Source organism: Rhinatrema bivittatum, chromosome 2 (assembly GCF_901001135.1).
Source record: "Rhinatrema bivittatum chromosome 2, aRhiBiv1.1, whole genome shotgun sequence".
NCBI lineage: Eukaryota > Metazoa > Chordata > Amphibia > Gymnophiona > Rhinatrematidae > Rhinatrema > Rhinatrema bivittatum.
In genome coordinates this window covers 525063941-525086845 of record NC_042616.1, presented here as the reverse complement: position 1 = coordinate 525086845, position 22905 = coordinate 525063941, and the positions used below count along the sequence as shown (strand labels likewise).

The window sequence follows — 22905 nt, the reverse complement described above, 5'->3', positions numbered from 1 at the left end:
CGTTTTAAAATCCGCCCCTTAATCTTTATAACTGCTTCTTTTAGTTTTTTCTAATTTCCTTATTTTATCATAATCTCCCTTTCTAAAGTTAAATGCTACTACAGTAGTTTTTCTTAATGTCCTCCCTCCAGTAATTATGTCAATATGATTTGATTGCAATATGATCATTATTGCCAAGTAGTTCCAATATCATTAGCACTTACACTGAGGACTACTAAAGTAGTTCCCTCCTCTTCTTGGTTACACAGCCAGCTGCTCCTTAAAATAATCATTTATGGCATCTAGAAACTTTATCTCCCTAGTGCAGGAGGTACTCGAGAGCCACAAATAGGCCAGGTTTTCAGGATATCCACAATGAATATGCTTGATTCTATGCAAATCTATCTTATGCATATTCATTGTGAATATCCTGAAAATCAGGTCTGTGTGTATGTGCCTTTCAAGGACCAGAGATTGTTACTCTTGCCCTAGCATGTCTTGATGAGATATTTATTCAGTGAATAATGGAGTTATTGAAATGTATTATTGTTGCCAATTTTATTTGCCTTTCTAATTACTGTTAGCATTTCACTTTCTATTTTCTCATCCTGTTCAGGTGTTTGGGAATATACCCCCACTGCTATACTCTTCCACATCACACATGGAATTTCTACCCATGAAAATTCCACAATCCATTTGTTTGTTTCAAGAGCATTTTGGGATTATTTTGAAATTTTGTATTTTTTTTCAAGCTGATGTAATTTATTTGTATTTTTATGTTGTTATAATTGTTATATTTTGCTGATATAATTTAATGTTGTTATAATTGTAAATCACTCTGAGTTCTTGGAAAAAGGCAGCATATAAAACTAGGAATAGAATAGAAAAGACAGAAAGGCATATTTGTCTATAAAAATATGTCCATGACCTGAGCTTTCTGCTGGATCTCATTAAAGTATGAAATAGTTGTATTGTATACATTATTATATATAATCTTATGAAAAAATATCTATGATATTTGAGACTTCTTATTGACCACTTATAATAAGGTGTTAACAACTTGAGAAGTGATCCTTTTCGGGGGTTTCCGTATGTACTCTTACAAAGCCCTTCTTTATAAAACTGATTTCATTTGTAAAATTTATGCAAGTGGTATAGTGCATTCATTTTACTGGTAACTAAATTTTGTTTCAGCCTAAACTGCAAATTTTCATTTCCTGGCAAACAGAGTGTAGGAAGAATGTATGGATACTACCCACCGAGCAGAAACTATATGTTTGCTGTATCTGGAAATAAAGTAAGACTTGCTTGCTACAATTTGCATTTGTTATACTTTGCTCAGTTTTTATCTTTATATCCAATTTCAGGGGTGGCCAACTCTGGACCTTGAGAGCTACGTACAGATCAGATTTTCAGGATATCCACAATGAATATGCATGAGAGACATTTCTATGCACTGCCACCATTGTATGCAAATCTATCTCATGCATATTCATTGTGGATATCCTGAAAGCCTGGCCTGTTTCTGGATCTTGAGGACTGGAGTTGGCCATCCCTCTCCTATTTAATTGAATTTTATTCTTTTTCCATTTCCACCACTTTCTTTTTCTTGTTGTGATAGTTTGGTGCTATTGCCTCGCTCTTATTCTTTAAACACTTTTTTTGTTTTTTTTCATTGAAACAGGAGCAGAGCAAACTGGGTTCATCATTTGCAAGTGGGTTTGTGTCAGTTGATGGCATTCCCATCCACGCATTGGTGGTTGGTGCACCTACACAGGGTAAGGCATTTTGATAGTTTTAGAATTGTTATTGTAATAATTTGATTGTAAGCATAAAAAAATGATGAGTTCCAATAGAAAAAGCTAAACTAGTCTGACAGTGCTACCTAGAGTCTAGCCACGAAGTGGACAATTCCAGTCCAAGAGCCACAAACAAGCTTAATTTTCAGGATATCCACAATGAATATGAATGAGATAGATTTGCATACAATAGAGGATTCATTGTGGATATCCTGAAAACCAGACCTGTTTATGGCTCTTGATGACTGGAGTAGACCTAGCCTCTGCTTTCATTTCAGAATTGTTGAGGGTCTCATACTACTGAATGATATTGCATGTGTTGGGTGATTTTATGTTAATATATTGTTTTGTAAGGCAGTTCAAATGCATAATGTTATCTAGGATATGAGCACTGAGTTTAGTTACCCAGTAGTATGCCATGCCTTTTATATAAACAAATAGAACAAGAATTGTCAAGTACAAACCATTGGACATGATAACATAGTAATATTTGTATGTAAAGCTATTGTACATTGGTGTATGTTTAATATGAATTATGTGTTAATAAGGAATAGCTATATATAACGGGTACTTTTACTGCATGCACATTGTAGCTTATTTTCAAAGAGCAACTACTTGGGCAGTTTCTCTCTGAAAATTAGCTAGCATAAAGTGCACACGCTAAAAACCCCAGTATACTCTGCACTTGCTATTTGTGTGGGTGAAAGGGAGTACTCCCCATTCTCATGGTTCACAGATTTATTTCACCTCATATTTGAGAGAGAAGTGGATTTTGCATTTAGGAGCAAAACAGGTTTCCTAGGAATGTAGATCTACATTTAAGACAGGTCTGTCCTAAAGAAGGGAATAGCCACTGCTGTTACTGGCATTAGTAGCAAGGGTTCTATTTAATATTTGAGTACTTGCCAGGTACTTGTAACCTGGCTTGGCCATTGTTGGAAACAGGATGATGGGCTTAATGGACCCTCGGTCTGACCCAGTATGGCAACTTCTTATGTTCTTATGGGACAGTAAGACCTTTGCCATTGTGAATAGTCAGAATTCTCAGTAGAGAACTATAGGATTGAGACGGATCTCACTCTCTTCTGCAAGGGAACTACTTTGTAATTTCAGAGGAGGAGGAGAATAACTACAAAGGGATTCAGGTACCAAAATAAGGAAGTCTCATAGCTTGGGGAGATCCCTGAGGAATTATCCAGAAAAGACTTCTAGAGTCGAAGGAAACCTGTGCTTGAATGTACACTGACGTCTGTGACATTCTGGAAATTTTTATTTTTGTAATAGATAACAGCAGTCAAGTCATACTAATTTCACAAGTACTGCAATAAAAGTTGTGAAACAACCCCAGTACTGTGTGGCTATCTGGTTTATTATTGAATGTGGAAGAGAGGCCAGAGCCTTACAGCAGATTTCCCCCTGCTGGAAGAAAGCAGGAATCCATAGGGGCGGATTTTAAAAGGGTTACGTGCGTAACCCTTAAACCCCCCCCCCTGCGCGTGCCGAACCTACTTTGCATAGGCTCGGTGGCGTGTGCAAGCCTGGGGACGCGCGTATGTCTCGAGGCTTGCAAAAAGGGGGGTGGTGTGACTTGAGCCTCCAGGCACAGTGGCCATTTTCCGCTGTGCCCGGGTTCGCGGGCCGGCAGTTGGCTGGCGTACATAACTTCTTCAACAAGGTAAAGGGGGGTTCTAGGTAGGGCTGGGGGGCGGGTTAGGTAGGGGAAGGTGCGGAGGGAACAGAGGCAGGCTGCGCGGCTCGGCGTGCACAAGTTGCACAATTGTGCACCCCGTTGCACGCGCCGACCCTGGATTTTATAACATGCGCGGGGCTGTGTGGAAGCGGGTAATTTTGGTCCTCAAGGGCCACCAGTCAGGTTTCAGGATATCCCCAATGAAAGCACACTGTCTTAACTGTATGTAAATACATCTCATGTATATACATTAGGGTATCCTGAAAACACCACCGGTTGGTGGCCCTTGAGAAAGTGGAAACAGTGGAACAGGGATTACAAGTAAATACTGACAGAATTCATTGCAAAAACACTACATCTTATCAGCTAAAGAAGGTAGTACCCACCTTAGGCCTGGATTTATCACAAAGGAGATCCAGGCTAGCTATCGGGGCACTTCTACAAGAGCAAGAGTGAGAGTGAGAGAGAGAGAGACTGACTATCCATAATGCCCTCATACTAGGTAGGTATTTATACCTCTATATGAGGCCTACCTAGTCACCCGAGGAGAGGTTTAGGTATTAGTGTAGGGGTTAGGGGCCACTTTGACATTCAAAGTGAGACATACGAACAGAACAGTGCACTCTTGTGAAGATTTGATGATCTTTGGAGTGAGGAAACTCACACAAAGATGAGATTTGTGCAATTTTCTCTCAACCTAGCTTGATGTTACCCAGGTAGAGAGTCCATCAAACTAGGTTGAAGGAACATTACACAAAATGCCTTAACGCATGCGAAAATGCCATATAGCAGTTTGATAAAAAATCCCCTTAGTTTTTTGGGAAAGAAGGAATGAGTCTCCCTCTCCAAATACAAACATACCTACATTTATAGTTATTTGCAAAGGAATGTTTTACTGATTGGGGGGGGGGGGGGGGTTCAATGTTCTTAGCTGCAGTTTTGCCTTTCAGCATAACCTAGGTTTGGTTTTCAGGATATCTACAAAGAATATGCATGAGATATATTTGCATATAGTGGAGGGAATAGGTGCATATGTATCTTATGAGTGTTCATTGCAGAGAGCCTGAAAACCAGATACCTTTGTGGTTCTTGAGGACTAGTGTTTCTCACTCCTGGCTTAGCTTTTATCTGCACCTTGGCAGTAGGTCAGTTCTCTTCACATCTAGTCCTTGAGGGACGCCAACAGGTCAGGTTTTCAGGATATCGCTAGTGATTATGCATGAGATTGTATGGATTAGGGATATCCTGAAAACCTGACCTGAGGGCTGAGAGTGAATACCACTGCAGTAAATATTTCTATGTGGAACAATTTCAAAACTATGCATTTGACGCAAAGTTTGCGTGCACTTTCCTTTTGAAATTTGGGTAGGGTAAAAGTACCCACAGAGATCTGCACCTGTTTTTTCTGCAGATACTTTTCCCCTGAAAACTAATGTACATAGTTTTAAAAATAGAAAACTATACAAGTTTTGGCCTCTGCCAGCCTAACTCCAGCCCATCAATGCCTACCAAAGAATGCAGGCACATTTAGTTTTACCTGCATGCAGGATGGGCAGTTTACACAAAGCCCTTTTACCGGCATAAATAGCCAGTTACATGAATAAAACGCTTTTGAAAATTGCCCTCTTGAGGTGCAAGGTTCTTTGTTCTCCCAAAACAGGAATGTAAAATTTTGTCTCTAAATGGAGCAGCATTCTGCTGACTGGTTTCTATTATCCCTTGTTTGTGTTTCATGCAGTGCTTGAGTCTGGACCTACAGGCCTTGCTGCACTCTGAGATACAGAAGTTTCCCATGTTTTATTTATATTAGTGTCTCTTAACCCTGTCCTGAGGGCACACTTAAGCCACTTGGGTTTTCAGGATTGTCACAATGAAAATATATAAAACAGATTTGCTTATACTAGGTCTCCAGTGTATGTAAATCTAGCTCATGCATATTCATTTTTAATATCTTAAAAACCAGACCAGTTAGATGTGCTTCTAGGAGAGTGTTAAGAAACACTGATTTACAGTGCATATGAAATTAGGGACTTGTAAAGAAAGCATCTAAAAGCGCAAAATAGCAAGTATGCCTTCCATGATACAGGTTTCCTGCCTTGTTCTGCACAGTATCTTCTTTATAGTCACTGAGTTTAGAGAAGTCCCATTATGAGCCCGAACATCATGTCCCGAGACCTTTGTTTTCAGTTTTTATTTTATTTTTCCTGGGAATTTCAATGTAATAACAATAACAACAACAAAAAACATCAGTGGAAAAATGAGTCTATCACATATAGGAGAAAAATCTATGGAAAAGTCATTTTTACACAGCTTTTTTTGTTATAATATTGAAATTCCCAGGAAAAATAAAATGAAAATTGAAATCGAAGGTCCCTAAATCATGTTTTAGGGCAGCCACTAGCCCACTATACCACCTCAGTGCCTGTCATACAGAGCAAAGACATTGCATAAACAATGTAAGAAAATCTGAGACGACGACTGAGGGCTCAAGGTACCATGAAGTCATGACAGAGTAGGTCGGTATGAGAAGTAGCAAACTACTAGAAGTGAGCCTGAGAAGTAGTATAATGGAGGATATTGGAGTAAGGCTGGATTCATGAGGCAAATAATGAAAAGGACATTGGCTAATCAAAACAGCTAAGGCAGATGGTAATATATGGGACATGTGTTGCAGTGAGATTGTACATGGTGTCTTGGAAGAGATTTTCCAGTGAGTGTACCACCGTCCCATTCTGAATCTTTAGCAGTTGAAAAGGCATGTAGTAAGTGATGTTTTTGTGTGCTACAAAGGTTACATTTTGCTCTGGTTTATTTCAGATAGCACCAGCAGACTAGCATTCATATCAACACACCTACCCCAGGCTGGGGCAACTTTCGTTTATGAGCTAGAGCCAGCCACAGCACCCTCCTATCGCAGCAGTTTGAGTGGTGACAGGAGGTTCTCTCGCTTTGGCGGAGATGTGCACTTAAGTGACCTTGACCATGATGAACTAGGTAAGAAAGAGAATGAACAGTATCCATCAAACACCCAGCATAGCTAACTTTCAACCACTGTTAGCCTCAATGATAGTTTTTCTGGGAAAGGTTACTTATTTATTTTAAAACATTTGCATGCCGTGATAGTTAGCACCAAAATGTAATTTTCCTAAAACAGATTTATTATTTTTATGACATTTTTTTCTCACGGTATTGTCATTTCCTTCCCTTCAGGAAGTGATGACAAGTCACTGTCTTTGATAATGTCGCAGTACACAGGGCCGGTGCAAGGGGATTTGGCGCCCTAGGCGAGCCTTCTTCCTTGCGCCCCCCTCGGTCTCGGCCCCGACTCCTACCTCATTCTCAATCACGCCCGCTGACTGGGGTTTTCTGGGTCGCGAGCAGATTGGGCACTGCTTGCGGCCCGCCAAATCTCCACTCCTCTTTGCCACCACTTGCGGCCCCATATGGCTCGCACCCAGTGGCGCACCAAGGGTCTCCGGCGCCCAGGGGCCAATGCATTTGTGTGCCACAGAAAATCAGTGGCATCTCTAGACAGAAGAATTTGTTTTGGGGGGGGGAGCCAAAATGACATTTCTTCATCACACCCACCTCTATAGCATGGATCCTGCTTTAAAATTGGTTATAAAAAAAAGTGTTGTTAAAAAAAAGTCCAAAGGGTCCTCTGCATTATTTTAAAAAGCTGGCCAGTTTCACACTTCTAGTAAAACTACTATAAAATTATTTGATAGCCTCATTCAACTAATTCTATATGGATTATGAGAGTGAAGTCTGGAATATATAGGAAGGGACAGAATGTCAATACAAATCCTGCACCTCCAGTTCTGTATCTCTGTGCATCCACTGAAATTCCCCCAAACAATGGAGCTTGGATGTTTCCCTTACAGCTCATCATACTAAAAGATATTTTCAAATTCTGGTGTCACCTCACAGTAACAGCAGCACAAACACCTTCCACTGCCAGACACATTGTGAACTAACACAAAGCACCGCAAAAAAGACACCCAAAATCTATACTGCAATCCCATCATAACATAACAGTAATAACACCAAGCACTCAAACAACAATAACCGTACCTGTGAATAAGCAAGGGTAAATATTACACTGGGTCCTAGAATACCAATACACCACCTACTGAGGAAACAAAACAAACCCGATTGCTATAGATCTCTATACAGACACTATATGATAGCAGAATCTCTCATCATGGTCACACACACAGAGCAGAGACAGGCCCTCACCAAATACAGAATACAAAATAAAGGAGCACAAATTAGAAAAAACTGAAATGGAAACCCCAAGAAGCCAGACTCTGTGTATTAACAATGGAAAAACAGAACAACCATTCCTCATAAAACAAATAAAATCAAGAAACATAAAGCATCAGTTATAATAGTAAAACCATACTAATAAAAGAATATTTTAAAACTACTGATAAATAGAATTTCTATTAATTAAAATCATATACATTTTTTACAATTTCCCAAACACCAATAAAATATTTCAAAACAGTACATATATCAAATAACACACAATAATTAAAACTAATAAGGATTTTAAAAAGCCCCTGCTGTCCATACATGGGAGCTCTTGATTTCCAGTCACCCTGATATTGTCGAGGATTAGGAGGTTATCCTCTCTCTCTCACACATACTCACATGTCCCTTCTCTCTCACACATACACTGTCACATACATACACATTCATGCTCTTATACCCACCATAACCTCTCGCTCTCACAGACACTGACACACTCAGGCTCTAAGGCACTCTCTCCCCCTCCACACCACACCCCCACACAAACTCTTACTCCCCTGGATTTTCTCATACACACTCATGCTCTCACTCTCACTGGCTCCCTCACATACAAACAAACACACACTCCCAGGCAAGCTCCCACTCGTTCTCACACAGACACACACAGGCAAGCTCCTAGTCATTCTCACACTGAACCCCAGGCAGGCTCCCATTCATTTTCACACCACTCCCTCCCCATCCCCCAGGCATGCACACATTCATTCTCACACACACAGACCCCCAGGCAGGCACCAATTTATTCTCACACACACACATACACCACAAACAGGCAGGCACCTATTCTCACACATACAAACCCCAGGAAGACACCCATTCATTCTCATACACAGACACACCCTCAGGCAGGCACCCATGCATTCACACACATACACCACCAGGCAGACTCCCATTCATACACATGCACACACTAAAGGCAGAGACCCCCTCTCTTTCTTTTGCCAGCAACCTTCACTCCCACATACAGAGTCTCTCAACTCATCTCATACATGCACACATACACACTGTACAAACCCTCAGTCTCTCTCTCACCTCTGGGCTTCCTCTTCACGGGCCGCTGCAGGATGGGCTCTGCAGCGGCCCCCGGTCTTCTCGAGCCGCGCTGATCCTCTTCTGCACGCGGCTGATGCTCCTCCTCCTTCCTGCCCGCGCGGCTCCGGCAACATTTTTCTTCCGGGGCCGCGCGGGCAGGAAGGAGGAGAAGTTCCTGCATTGGCTGATGCTCCTCCTCCTTCCTGCCCGCGCAGCTCCGGCAACATTTTTCTTCCGGGGCCGCGCGGGCAGGAAGGAGGAGAAGTTCCTGCATTGGCTGATGCAGTAGTTCACCGCTCAGCCGCCATTGGGATGACGTTCCACCGGCGGCCATTGGCCATCAGCGGCTCGGCGCCCCCTAATGCTCAGCGCCCTAGGCGATCGCCTAGTTCGCCTAGTGCTTCCGCCGGCCCTGGCAGTACATAAGGACTGTGTATTATTTTAGATGCCTCTCCCATTACTTTTGACATCCAGATGCTCTTTCCCCAAATGAGAGAGCTCCAGTATTCATTAGAAAGTACTGTTAGCGATTGCCTATCTAGTACACATCAGCTGCAGTTCTTCTAGCCTTCCCCTCCTCGTCACCTGCATTGTATCTCTGGTTTCTGGCCTGCCCCCTCATACTGCTGCTGCCGCTCCTCTGTTTCCCCCCCCCCCCCCCCCCCCCCCTTCTTCATGCCATAATCTGCTGCTGCCGCTCATGCAGCACTCCCTTACCACAATCTCATGCTGTTGTTATCCCTTCTTAAGCCTTCCACTCTCATAAGCTGCCTCCCTTGCTGAGATCTTTATCATCAGCTGCTGCTGGTCTTCAACTCCTATTGCTGACTTAGCACTCGCATCCTCCCTTAGCTGCTGAACCTGTTCCCTAGGCCACCATGTGCTGCCTTCCTGCAACCACAACGCCATCCCCACAGCAGGCCCAAACCAGCCTCTGCTGCTTGCTTCATGCGCATACTCCAGGTCCTGGCAATAGCCTCAGCTGGCATCTACTACCCTCTGGCCCACTTTTCCTGTAGGAGGCTTCCTGGTGGAGTCACAACAGAGTGCACACGTATAGGAATCTTCCCGCAGCACTCTGCCATCACTTTTACCAACAGGAAACAAAGAAACTAAGTCAGTGATTCACAGGGAAAAACAGGAATGACTTAGAAAGCATTTTTTTGCTAGCCAGATCATAGCAAACTAAAAATACAAGACGTGAAATAAAGGTTAGATTCCATATAAGCCAACATCAAAGTATTTACATGTTGAAAAAAACTTAACCAAAGATTTAACAGGCACCTGAAAATTAGCAGCATATTTAAGAAACCTGTAATAAAAAAGTAAAGTATTTATGCTTTACAGTGCGTGACATTTCTTATTTCATAATCCACTTATTTCTAGAAAAGATGCACTAATGTGATTACAGTAGTTCCATAAACTCACACCTACAATGCTGCCACTATGGCAAATGGTCATATGTGTGAACCATAACTTCAGTACATTTCATTTTACCTTCACATGATTGATTCTTCCGTTGAAAATCTGAAGATGAAATCATTGTGTCATCCCCTTTGCGAAGTGATGACATCACATCTGTGCTGTATGGAACGGAGGCTGGCCGGGTTTATATATTCAATGGAAATAAAACCATCTCAGGTCAGATGACAGACACCTGCCAATCCTGGATCTCCCCTTGTCCAGAAGACTGGGTAAGAGGCTAATAATGGGAAATCCTGCCATTAACTTAATAACCCACTATACACAACAGGAAGCTTTTCTATGATGTGATGCTTTTTTTTTTTTTTTTTAAATAAAAGTATCTACAGAAAAGATTGTAGTACATGAGCTTTTGCGATCTCACATATCAGCTACTGGAACATCCCATCATGCTCTGGGTATTTCTTTAGATAACTCAAAGCACAGACTTTGGAAAGTAGTGTGGAAATCAGCTCTCAATCTGCTTGTCCCTATCCTGTGTGGCTTTCTGTTTCTTTCTGGAGTTTTTATAAAAATTGTTCTACTTGTCTAAAATCCCTTCTTCGTAATCATGGGTACTAATCTCTCCGTATTTTTAAAGAGATGCTGCCAGGATTGGACAAAAGGAGAAATTGAAAATGGCAGATATTGGTTTACAGCCAAGGTGCTGCAGCAGAGATATGCTAATTGAACAAAGACTCAGCCGTGAGTGGGCCAGTAGGATAAACCGGCCGTGTTCCTCAGTTTGCTCTGCTGCTGCACCCTGACTGTATGCTGTAGGTTAAATGTTTTAACATTTTGTTAAAAAGAGCCAAACTTCCTAAGGAATTGCAAGAGATATCTAAACGTGTGACTTTATTTATTTATTTATTTATGCTTTTTATATGTTGTGATTCCAGAGGTAGATCACAACGGTTTACATATTTAGCAGAGTTAGATTGTTATAGAAAAATTCAAACAGTATTAAAATAAACGAGAAAGTAACAAATATAGGAAAAACAGTAATTACATCAACAACGGATTAAAAAGTTCAAGAGTTAATTTAAATAGGAGTTGAAATAACATTAGAAAAAGGTAAGGGTACGCTCTGTTTTCATGAATATACAAATCTGAAGAGATTTTGTCAAAGATTAATTTTAAGTTAATTCATAGGCTTTTTTAAAGAGCCAAGTTTTAAGATCTTGTTTGAATTTCTTTTTTTAGGTTGAAAGTCTTAGAATACTGGGTAAAGAGTTCCAAAGTTTAGGTCCAGCAATAGTAAACATACAATCTCTAATCTGTGATAGGTGTGTAATAATATCTCCCCTTTGTGCACCCCTTCGTGCAACCCTTGGTGCTACCTTTTTTCATTTTTTTTTTCTTTTTAACTTCTATGTTTCTTCCACTTTTGTTTACCTTTCTCTTTTTTCATAGTTGTTATCCCTTGTTAACAATTTTCATTGTTGTTAATGTTAAATGTATTTGACAAAGGTAACTTTTTTCCTGCATCTCCTGTTTTAATGTAAATCGGTATGATTTGTATATTATACAAGAATGTCGGTATATAAAAATTAAAAATAAATAAATATTATTATTGAGAGGAATAGAGAGAATGCGTTTATTTTGAGATCTTAAATTTCTTAGTGGATTGTAGAGTTGAATTGAAATTCTGGAGGGGATGGGTCAATATTGTTGACAATGTTGAAAAGAAGTGATACTACTTTGTATTGGATGCTGAAGGATATTGGAAGCCAGTGAAGGTCTATCAGAGTGGAAGTTATATGATCAGGTTTTCTTGTTCCGGTAAGAAGTCTGGCTGAAGCATTTTGGAGGAGTTGCAGGGGTTTAATTATGTTTGAATGGAGTCCAAGCAGTAGGGAGTTGCAATAGTCTCGGCTGGAAAAAATTAGATAGAGAACACTAGTGAAAGAAAATTTATTTTTACAAGGATTTTCTTCTAATTCCCATAACACTAAGCCAGGAGTGCAGAGGAGGAAGTGGAAAGATTATGCATTAGTTCCTTTCATTCTTGCACTTTGTCATTTTGTAAGCAGATCAGGATGTACTTTGTTGTACTGTAACATTTTACTATATCTTTTTATTAATGCTATTAAATGTGCTAAATTGAAAGTGTTTGAGTCACTATAGCTAAAAGCTAATAGCAATTTCAGCATACTTTAAGGCAGTATTAACCTCTATCCACCATTTCTTTTTTCTTTCAGGCACAATATGTATTAATTTCTCCTGAAGTGAGTAACAAGCTTGCTTGCTGTATTTTTTAAAGTTGATAAACTCTTCACTCGAAATAATAAAAATTATTTTGTAGGACAAATCAAGATTTGGAAGCAATGTTATCACTGTAAAATCAGGACAAAAGGTAAGAAATAATTTTAAAAAACCCATCAAACCCTTCACTGAAGTCATGACTGGCAGTCATGTAGTCAAAGACTTGTCCAGTAGTTCTTGCCAATTGCTGTATTGTGGATTTCAGGGTCATCTTTAGGCTGGTGCGAAAATTCCCTGGCAGTCACACTGCGCCAGTTAAGTCGTCCCATGCAGGACCGGTAGCAGAAAGAGGGAGCTGTGCATGGGAACGATCTTCCGCATGCCCCCTTTCCTGCTCATATTTTGATTTGTGTGGGAAGCTGTATCAGTAGGACGTCTGAGCGCAGGGCTGTGAGCCAGTGTGTGTGTTCAGAGGCCCCGCCTCCTGCAAGTAAAGGAAGCATGCGTGTGCAGTAGCCAGGGCCACCGTGGCATATACAGGCAAGCTCTGGCTCACAGCCCCACAGTCTCAGACTTCCTGCTGCTGCTATTGGCAGGGGGTACTGGCCCAACGGCTTCCTGTTAGACTGGAGCAGGGCTCGGTATGGTAATGAAATAAGGGTGGACCTCACACGCAGAACTGACCCCCCATTTCCATTGCACTGAAGTATTTTCTTTTTTTTATGACTTGGTGTGGTAATACTCTTTGTGTGTATGTAAATGTAGAAGGCTGTGCACTTCATTACCACACCAAGCCTCGCTCCAGCCTTATGATGCCTCTGGGGGATTTAGGATTGCATTAGGCATTATTTTCAAGCCTATTAGGTGGCACTTTGCCAATGGAAGAATATAGTCACAGATTACATCAGTCATTGTCAATTTAAACAATAGTAAGTTATAGGAGCATATATCCAGTAGATTGGAAAGCATTAAGGCAGGGCTTCCCAAATCTATTCTGGGGGACCCCACAGCTAATCAGGTTTTCAGGATATCCACTATGAATGTGTGTAACTGGCTCCATTCTGCTGCCTTTCCCTGAGAGCGATTCACCCTTTGCATCTGCACACAGATTCCTGTAACTAGACATCTCCACTCTTAGCAATACTGTCAGTTCCCTGAGATCATTTAAAACTGGCCACCCACCATAGTTCCCGCTAAAGCTGAATGAGTGAGCAATCGCGCATACATTTTGGAGCATCGCTCCCAGGTTTTACATGGTCGCTCACAGGCTTATTTTCTTTGTGCTATATACAGAAATGCAACGCTAATACTGGGGCTCAAAAATTGTTGGTTTAAAAACATTGTCGCACGCACACCTACTCATTCCTTGAAGGGAACATTGCCACCAACTCGGCTATTTCAAAGGATTTTTTTTTACTGAAAGCCATCTGGAATGAAACAGGTGCAAGGAAACAATTCTGTGGTGGTCAGGTCACTTCCTCTCAATATGCAAACAGTGAACAAAAGGGAAAAAGGCCTTAGAAGCCAACACAAATTATAAGCTTCCCTTTGCGCAGGGTGCCAAAATGAAAGTATTAATTTTGGCAAAACTGTTAAAACAATAGAATATCAATTAGTCTAATATGTAAGAACTTTTTTTTTATTTTTTGCTGTTACATATGCCTGAGAAGTTTCTGTGCACCCGATCTCCAATGCATGTATATTTATCTCTTGCATATTCATGGTGGATATCCTGAGTACTTGATTGGCTGTGGGGTTATTAGGACAGATTTGCCAAGCCCTGCCTTAAGGGCTCAGTTCAGCTCTTTTTCCAAAGGCATGTTTAAGTGGAAAAATATGGATATGTCACATTGCCCATCTCATTCTGCCCCCATACCTTTAGAGCTCTACATCTCACAAGTAATGCTGTGCTCAAGGCACAACCCCTAACTGTCAACCAATGGTTCTAACTTTTTCCAACTTAGGTGAGTGTATGTCTAGAGAAAACAGAGTACTGCTCTCAAGAAGAAAATATAGGAGTTAGGTAAGTCCATGAGGCCAGAGGGCAGAGCAAAAACAAAGTAGGGTTAATACAAAGCATCAAGAATTTTACATGAGTAAAATCTTGGGTGAAATGGCTCACAAAACTAGAGAGAAATACTGCAAGCTATAAAATAGCATGTCTGTGCCTGCTAGACAGTACATAAAAATACAAGTTTCAGACAAAGGAAAATGCAATTTGTGAAGCGTAAGTCTGAAAAGGCATTCAGGAATAAAAATTACAGAAACACCATCAAGCAAGATGAGAATAAATGTGTCAAAAGATACTGCTAAGCATCTTACATACACATAAATAGCTTTCTAAAAAGGGGAGTTTGCAGGACAAGTAATTCCCACCAGGAAAACCATTAAGGGGGGGAAATACATATGAAAGTATTGAATAATAGAGGAGAATGACTGTACTCCAATTTGATCAACACTTAAAAGGGTAACTTCTAGAGACAAACAAATAGGCTACATTTATGACAAAAACATGAACCTCTCAGTCAAAGCCTACAGAAGTCACGTGGTGCTGAAATATCACGTAAGTGTGTATGTGCACCCAATAAAGATACACCATATGCAGATTATGTATGAACACACACACTGATTTGTCCTAAGGAAACTTCAAAATAACCCTAAATGACTGTTAGTATTTAAAAGAACTTTAACAGAGCAACCTGTAAAATTCAAGTTGTATGCGCAGATAGAACAAACTGTTAGAAGCTAAGCTGTGCTGAAAATAAGCACTGGTGAGTAGGACGAACCAGAGGCAAGTCTAAAGCTAGTCTAAGAGTTGAGGATTAAGGTATTTCTTGGCAAAGAAATTACTGAAATTTTAACCAAATTTACAAGACCAAAAGGAGCTTACAAACTCTGTTGCTAGGAATGTTGAGGATCCTTAGGGCAGAAAAAATGGATATATTTTCATGAAGTCTGGAATCTCTCCAAGGCTCAGAATTTCACAGTTTCTACCTGGGGTCCTTGGGGTCTGCAAGAGGGATTCCTCCAGAAGAGAGGCAAGAAAGTTTAGCTGGGGAGAAAATGAGTGGGCTGCTGCTGTCACAGGCCAGGAAAGTGAGTCTGAGGCCTATTATGGCCCAGACCAGGAGGAGGAAGGACAGAGTGGGGCCATTTGCATCTATTAGAAGCCTCAAACTGCATTGCCGCATGTTTAACAGAGCTGGGCAAAAGAGGGGGACCGATCGAAGCCCCCGAGAATCACAAACCCCACTGCTGCACTTTGTGAGTATGTGAGGAGAGAGAGGGGCCAGTTGTGGCTCTCAGAACTTCCTTAGCCTCGGCTGCACACTGAGGAGAGAGGAAAACTGGGTTATCACAGCAGTGAGAAACATTTCCCACTTACTGCCATGTGCTCTGCCACTGGCCTGACAGAGAAAGAGAAGAGAGCCGCAAAAATGGCTCAAAGGAAGAAGAGCGGAAATGTGACTGGGGCTGACAGTATGAGGGGAAAGACAGAGATGAGATGGAATGAGACAGGAATGAAGGAAGAAATGGAGGTTAGCAAGGGAGACAGGAATCCATGATTGACCCAGCTAAGGGGAGTGAGAGTGGATGGCAGCCTATCAGGGAAGAGAAGGAGAGGCCCCCCCCCCCCCCCCCCAGGAATCATGCTGGACAGAGGTAGAGAAAAAGGGAGGGACAGAGAACCACCACAGTCCAGGAAGGAAGAAGGGAAAGAAGACCACCAGGGATGAAGCAGAAGGGAGGATGAGACAACAGCCAGTTGTAGATATGACATTATTTAGGGGGGACACGCTGTTACGATCCTGCTCACGGAGCCCATCCCGCAAGCAGGCCTCTTCACTTACCCCAGGCCGCTGTCATCTGTCTTCGCGGCCTAGTGCCGCCACCGAGTTGTTACTCCTTGCGGAATGGAGCCACCGCCGACCTTCCTTTTTGCGGCCTGTGCCGCCGCTGGAGCTCTGCCTCTGCAGCGGGAGGTTTCCCCGCTGGGATTCCCCTGGGCAGCTGGAGACTGCCACCGATGCTCCCTCCATCATTGTGGCCCTGAGCCGCCGCCGGGACTTTGCTTCTTCGCGGCCTATGGGCCGCCGATGTTCATCTTCAGGGCGGCCCCTGAAGCCACTGCTGCCGACTCCTCCTTCACGGCAGGAGGCCGCCTGGCTCCTTCTTCCTGAGCTGCAAGGGAAGCCGCTGCGACATCATCATGCTATTAAGTTCACTTAGAGAATAGCCACTGCCATTAGCAATGGTTACATGGAATAGACTTAGTTTTTGGATACTTGCCAGGTTCCTATGACCTGGATTGGCCACTGTTGGAAACAGGATGCTGGGCTTGATGGACCCTTGGTCTGACCCAGTATGGCATTTTCTTATGTTCTTATCTTGTGGCCTGGAGGCCGCTCCCTATGCCTGCCTGTTCCTTCCTCCGTTTGCGGCAGGGACGCTGCTGTCCATGATCCTGCTTCTTCCCTGGGCCTTTCTCTAGGCACCGGCGCGTGCCTCTTCAATCTATTTAAAGGGCCCACGGCCCTACCGGAAGCCAGCCTTCACTCAACTTCCTGCTTTAGCCCTATAAAAGGGCTCAGTTCCTGTTCCTCAGGGTCTTCAGATTGGACTTCATGGTTGTCCATGATCTTCCTTGCCGGTCCAGGTCCTCCGTGGTCTTCATTTGTCTAGATGGCTTCGTTCTGTGTTCCTGGTCTCCTCATCCTGATGTTTCTGGTCTCGTCCTTTGTCGGAGCTCCATCGTCGCCTGTTCCATGTCCTGATGTTCCGTGGTTCAGTTCCTGAGTCCACGACCAGCCGTGGGTGGCTGTGTAGGGCGCGCTGCGATGCAGGTTTCACCCAGTACTTTCGCTTGAGTCCTGAAACATTGCCTGAGATCTTCTGAGTAACCTGAATCCTTGTCAGAGTCCTTCCAAGTTCCAATTCTTCGTCTGAGTCTTCCGAGTAACCTGAGTCCTCGTCTGAGTCCTTCCAAGTTCCAAGTCCTCGTCTTGTTCCTGCCCTCAGCCTCTGTCTGGCCTCACACACTCGTCATTCTCAAGTGGCAGGTCTGAAAGGGCTTTCGAGTGGCCAGAGGGCTACTCCTGAGACCAGCATTGCATTGCTGGGTCTCCTTGGTGCTTGTGGGTCCAGTGGAGGGCTGATCCTGCTTCGTGGCTGTTCCGAGTTTCCTGCTTTAGTTCCAATTCTGCTTTGTTCCTGCTCTGCCCGTGCTTGCATGCGCTCACTTCCCACAGTGTGGCTTAGGGCTCCTCTCTGAGTCGTGCCGTGGATCAGGGGCTCACACTCTCCCATGAGCTAGCGGCCGTGCCCATATCAGGACCTGTAGGTCGCGGTCGCAACACACACAGGCAGACATAGAGATCTCATAAACGTTCTTCCCTTTAAAAAGCAGGCTATTGTTTTGCTTTTACTAAAATGTAACTTATTTAATGCCTATCATTTTCTGTATGTGTTTGTAAGAATAATAACGTATAAAAGAAAAGCAGACTGAAAAGAGGGTCACTATTTTGTTTATTCATGTAAAAAGGCTGTTTGAAAATTGCTACTCCATCTACTGCGTGGTGAACAGCCTGCACATTTTCACCACCGGGGAAAGAAGAAGCAGGGCTAGGTTAGGGAAAGGAAAGTACATGCAGGGATTTAAATTTGAAATCCTTAGGCACACTTTCACACATGTATTTTGCACCTGCTTCAAAGCAGATGAAAAGTATGCAGTAACAAAATTACTGGCTTTCTCCCGCTGATCCAAGTTTTCAAAAGAAAACTCTGTGGGCAGGTTCCTTTTGAAAATTAGATTGCGGGTCTGCAGGTACTGGTGCTGATTTTCTGTCAGGTCACATCAAGCTACCAAGCTGGAACGTTTTTGAACTTACTTCCTTTTCCCCATTGCGGCTAGACTGGAAGGTAAAATGGCCTCAACCTTCAACTATGAGGGCAATTTTTAAATAGCTTTGGAAATTGCCCTCTCTTTGTATTCAGTTTAGTTCAATGGTATATACTTTGGGGTAGATTTTAAAAGAAGCGCGATCAGCCTACTTTTGCTTGCGCATCAGACTCAAGCAAAAGTACGCTGGATTTTAGTAGATACGCGCGGAGCCGCGCGTATCCACTAAAATCCTGGATCGGCGCGCGCAAGGCTATCGATTTTGTATAGCCTGCGCGCGCCGAGCCGCGCTGCCTCCCCCCGTTCCCTCCAAGGCCGCTCCGAAATCGGAGCGGCCTTGGAGGGAACTTTCCTTTGCCCTCCCCTCACCTTCCCCGCCCGGCCCTGTCTAGACCCCCCCCTTACCTTTGTCGGGGGATTTACGCCTCCCGGAGGGAGACGTAAATCCCCGCGCGCCTGCGGGCCTGCTGCGCGCCGGGCCGCGACCTGGGGGCGGGTACGGAGGGCGCGGCCACGCCCCCGGGCCGTAGCCACGCCCCGTACCCGCCCCCAAAACGCTGCCGACACGCCCCCGGAACGCCGCGACGACCGGGCCCGCCCCCCGACACGCCCCCGACACGCCCCCCTCCGAGAACCCCGGGACTTACGCGAGTCCCGGGGCTCTGCGCGCGCCGGGAGGCCTATGTAAAATAGGCTTCCCGGCGCAGGGCCCTGCTCGCCTAAATCCGCCCGGTTTTGGGCGGATTTAGGCGAGCAGGGCTCTGAAAATCTACCCCTTTATGAATGGACCTGGAGTGTATCTCATTATTTCTTTTGTTGTGGCATACAAAAATTAAAGAGAATTGTGTGGAGGTCCATGACATTTTTTGAAGCTGAAAAGGGGTCCAAATTCCCTGAAAGTTTGGGACTGCCTGGTCTAAAACATGTATGTTCACAGAACTTTCCACTGAGAACAAATGATAGTGGCACTACTGACATAAGTGTCTATGCTCGAAAGAAGAGTTTTTCTTAGAGTTAATAAAGGAAAAAAATATATCACCAAACCTCCATATCCTCAAATTCTCATGGCAGAAGCAGCCACCAGATTCTCAAATGCTCAAAAGGTGAGAGGCACTTAGAAATACCTCACAAACAAAGGACTGAGAGCATCAAGAAACTTCCAAGGAAGTTAAGCATACAGGTTACCAAAATGGAATTGCTGAAGCTCAAGTAAGTAATTTATGTGCACCGGCCGGCTGCCAGTGCGTGCTTCCCCAGGACAGCGGCTAATGGCTGCTGTCCAAGCCGGCCTCCATCCTGCCCCTCCCCACCCAGACCCCTCCCCCCCCCCCCCCCCCCCCGTCCATCCCTTTTTCAGGACCCAGCACTTGTGCACATATCAGTAAAATTCGACTAATTGTGAATTACAGTAATCCAAGGCTCGTATAAAATTTGCCTGCACTTCTGCATGAAAATCAACAAGACTCAGAGGTTTTATACCACACCGAACCCAAAACCTTAAAAACCTGAGCAAAGGACAGCCCTAATTTCATTTTTAAAAGTCAGGGAGGAATCTCACACCCAAGGCTCTTAACATGAGATGATGTCTGTATCAACAGTTTTAGCTCTGAAGGTTGGAACATTCTGTAAGGGATCCCATGTTGGAGTAATAAGATTTCAGTTTTTGCGAGGTTTAAGACCATCTTATTATGCATCAACTATATCTCAGGGCAGAAACACAACAATATACAGCAGAAGATGTCCTCTAGCTTTTGTATTATTTGACAAAGTAAATAAGATTCACATTTAGTCGCTCATGATTTTAGAGATCTCTCTCATATCCCTTCTCAGTCCCAACCTCACAGGGGAGCAGTCTCCTTGTATCATTTTGATCACCCTTCTTTGTACCTTTTCCAGTTCAGCTATATCTTTTTTGAGATGCAGTGACCAGAATTGCACACAGTACTCCAGGTGCGGTCTCACCATGGAACAATACACATTCTCCATTCTTTTCCTAATAATTCCAAATCCTGTTTGCTTTTTGGACTGCCACTGCACACTGAGCCAAGGATTTCAAAGTATTATCCATGATGATGCTCAGATCATTTTCCTGTATCATAACTCCTAATATGGAACCTAACATCGTATAACTACAGTGTGGGTTACTTTTGCAGTTGTCCACATTAAATTTCATCTGCTTCCTACAATTTCTTACAATCCATTTTTTATTTCCCTACTCTGAATAATTGTGTCATCTGTAAATTTGATCACCTAACTTGTCGTTCCTTTTATAAATAGATTAAAAAGCACCAGTCCCATTACAGATCCATGAGGCACTCTACTGTTTACCTTTCTTCACTAAGAAAATTGATCATTTATTTCTACTCTTTCCTATCTTTTAACTAGTTTGCAATCCACAATAGGACATTGCACTCCATCCCATGACTTTTAATTTTTCTCAGGAGTCTCTCATGGAGACTTTGTCAAATGCCTTCTGAAAATCCAAATACACTATATACACCAAATCACTGTTTTCCATATGTTTATTAACCCTTTCAAAAAAAATGTAGTAAATTGGTGAGTCAAGTCTGTCCTTGTGCAAAACCATACTAGCTGTGTCTCATTAAACCATGCCTTTCTACATGTACTATGATTATATTCTTTAGAATAGTTTCTACAATTTTTCCTTGCACTGAAGTCAGGCTCACCAATCTATAGTTTCTCAGCTCACCCCAGAGCCCTTTTTAAAGACGGATGTCACAGTGGCCACCTGCTAATCTTCAAGTACAATAGAAAACTTTAATGATAGCTTACAAATGACTAGTAAGATCTACAGTTTCATTTTTGAGGTTTTTCAGAACTCTGATATCTAAACCATCTGGACCTGGTAATTTGCTACTCTTTTGTTTGTATGTCTGCCCTCTTTAGATCATCCAGACCAGGGGTCGGGAACCTTTTTGGCTGAGAGAGCCATGAACGCCACATATTTTAAAATGTAATTCCGTGAGAGCCATACTAACTACAACCCCCCACCCTTCTGACTCCCCCAAGACCTACCAAATTAATTTACTACAACCCCCTACTCTCCTAACATCCCCAAGACCTGCCAAATTAATTTACTACAACCCCCCATCCTCCTAAACACCCCCCCCAAGACCTGCCAAAAGTCCCTGGTGATCCAGCGGGGGTCCAGGGCTCGCAGACAAATCTTTAATAAAAAAGTAAAAATCTAACAAAATCCCCCACTCTCCTGACACCCCCCCAAGACCTCCAAAATTAATTTATTACAACCCCCCACCCTCCTGACACCCCCCAAGACCTCCAAAATTAATTTACTACAACCCCCACCCTCCTGACCCCCCCAAGACCTGCCAAAAATCCCTGGTGGTCCAGCGGGGGTTCAGGAGCAATCTCCTGGACTTGGGCTGTCAGCTGCCAGTAGTCAAAATGGCGCCGACGGCCCTTTGCCCTCGTTATGTCACTGGGGTCGACCAATGGTGGCGGTAGCCCCTGTGACATAGTAAGGGCAAAGGGCCGTTGACGCCATTTTGATTACTGGCAGCCGATGGCTCTTTGCCCTTACTATGTCACAGGGGCTACCGCCGCCATTGGTCGACCCCAGTGACATAGCGAGGGCAAAGGGCCATCGGCGCCATTTTGACTACTGGCACCCGACAGCCCAAGTCCAGGAGATCACTCCCGGACCGCTCCTGGACTCCCGCTGGACCACCAGGGACTTTTGGCAGGTCTTGGGGGGGGGGGGGGGGTTGTAGTAAATTAGTTTTGGAAGTTTTATCAAAATGTTCTTAAATGTATAACCTGCTAGCCAATTACACAGCCAAAACTAGTCTCCTACATGCCACAATGGACACCATACCCCTAGCAGATGTCTGTACCAAATCAAAACAGGCATCTGCTAAATATGCAGCTTTCGGTTTCAATTGAGTGGTTTCATCCATTAAATAATCCTGCCCGTGCTGTGCCAGATGCAAGCCTGATCTTGCCACTATAGAGCTGCAAGCCGCTATCTCAAGAGCCATACTAACTGCTTCAAAAGCTTGCTTAAGCAGACTATTTTTCTATCCTGAGAATCTTTGAGCGCAGGGACCTCCCTCCATAGGGACTGTTGTTCTTTTAGTGACTGAACTGAGAAATGCATCTCTCTTTGGAAAGAAAACTCTCTTGTTCCTGAGGAACTAAGGGAACAACCTTTCCCAAAATTCCTTTCAGGTGATATCCATGCCAGATCAATTAATTCTTTCACTGACTTATGACAAGGAAAAGATTTGGAAAGCTTTGGTCCATAATAAGGTCCTCTGTGGAGCTACTACCTTCTGTGATATTCAAAGTACACTGGGCTTGAGAAATTAAGAACGCCAGCTCTTCCTTATGGAAGAGCTGCGGGATAAGTACTATTAGCACCTGTTCTGGGTTCGGACCTTGCATGCTGGAATGCTTCCCAGGGGCTAATCTCACTGGTATCTACCCACCCCTCCCCCAACAAAGAGAAACCTGCGGGTTTATCATTTGCACGCACATAGGACCACCCC

General features: G+C 43.4%; 1 protein-coding gene across 1 annotated transcript in view; it reads left to right on the top strand.

Moving 5' to 3' along the window:
* The window catches only part of GPLD1 (glycosylphosphatidylinositol specific phospholipase D1), a 106417-nt gene that overhangs the window by 79256 nt on the left and 4256 nt on the right, over window positions 1-22905 (top strand). Inside the window, exons 19-24 of the mRNA XM_029590769.1 lie at window positions 1174-1276; window positions 1664-1757; window positions 6286-6462; window positions 10345-10505; window positions 12474-12500; window positions 12578-12628. Coding sequence (XP_029446629.1) covers window positions 1174-1276; window positions 1664-1757; window positions 6286-6462; window positions 10345-10505; window positions 12474-12500; window positions 12578-12628 — 613 coding nt within the window. The remainder of the gene's footprint in view (window positions 1-1173; window positions 1277-1663; window positions 1758-6285; window positions 6463-10344; window positions 10506-12473; window positions 12501-12577; window positions 12629-22905) is intronic.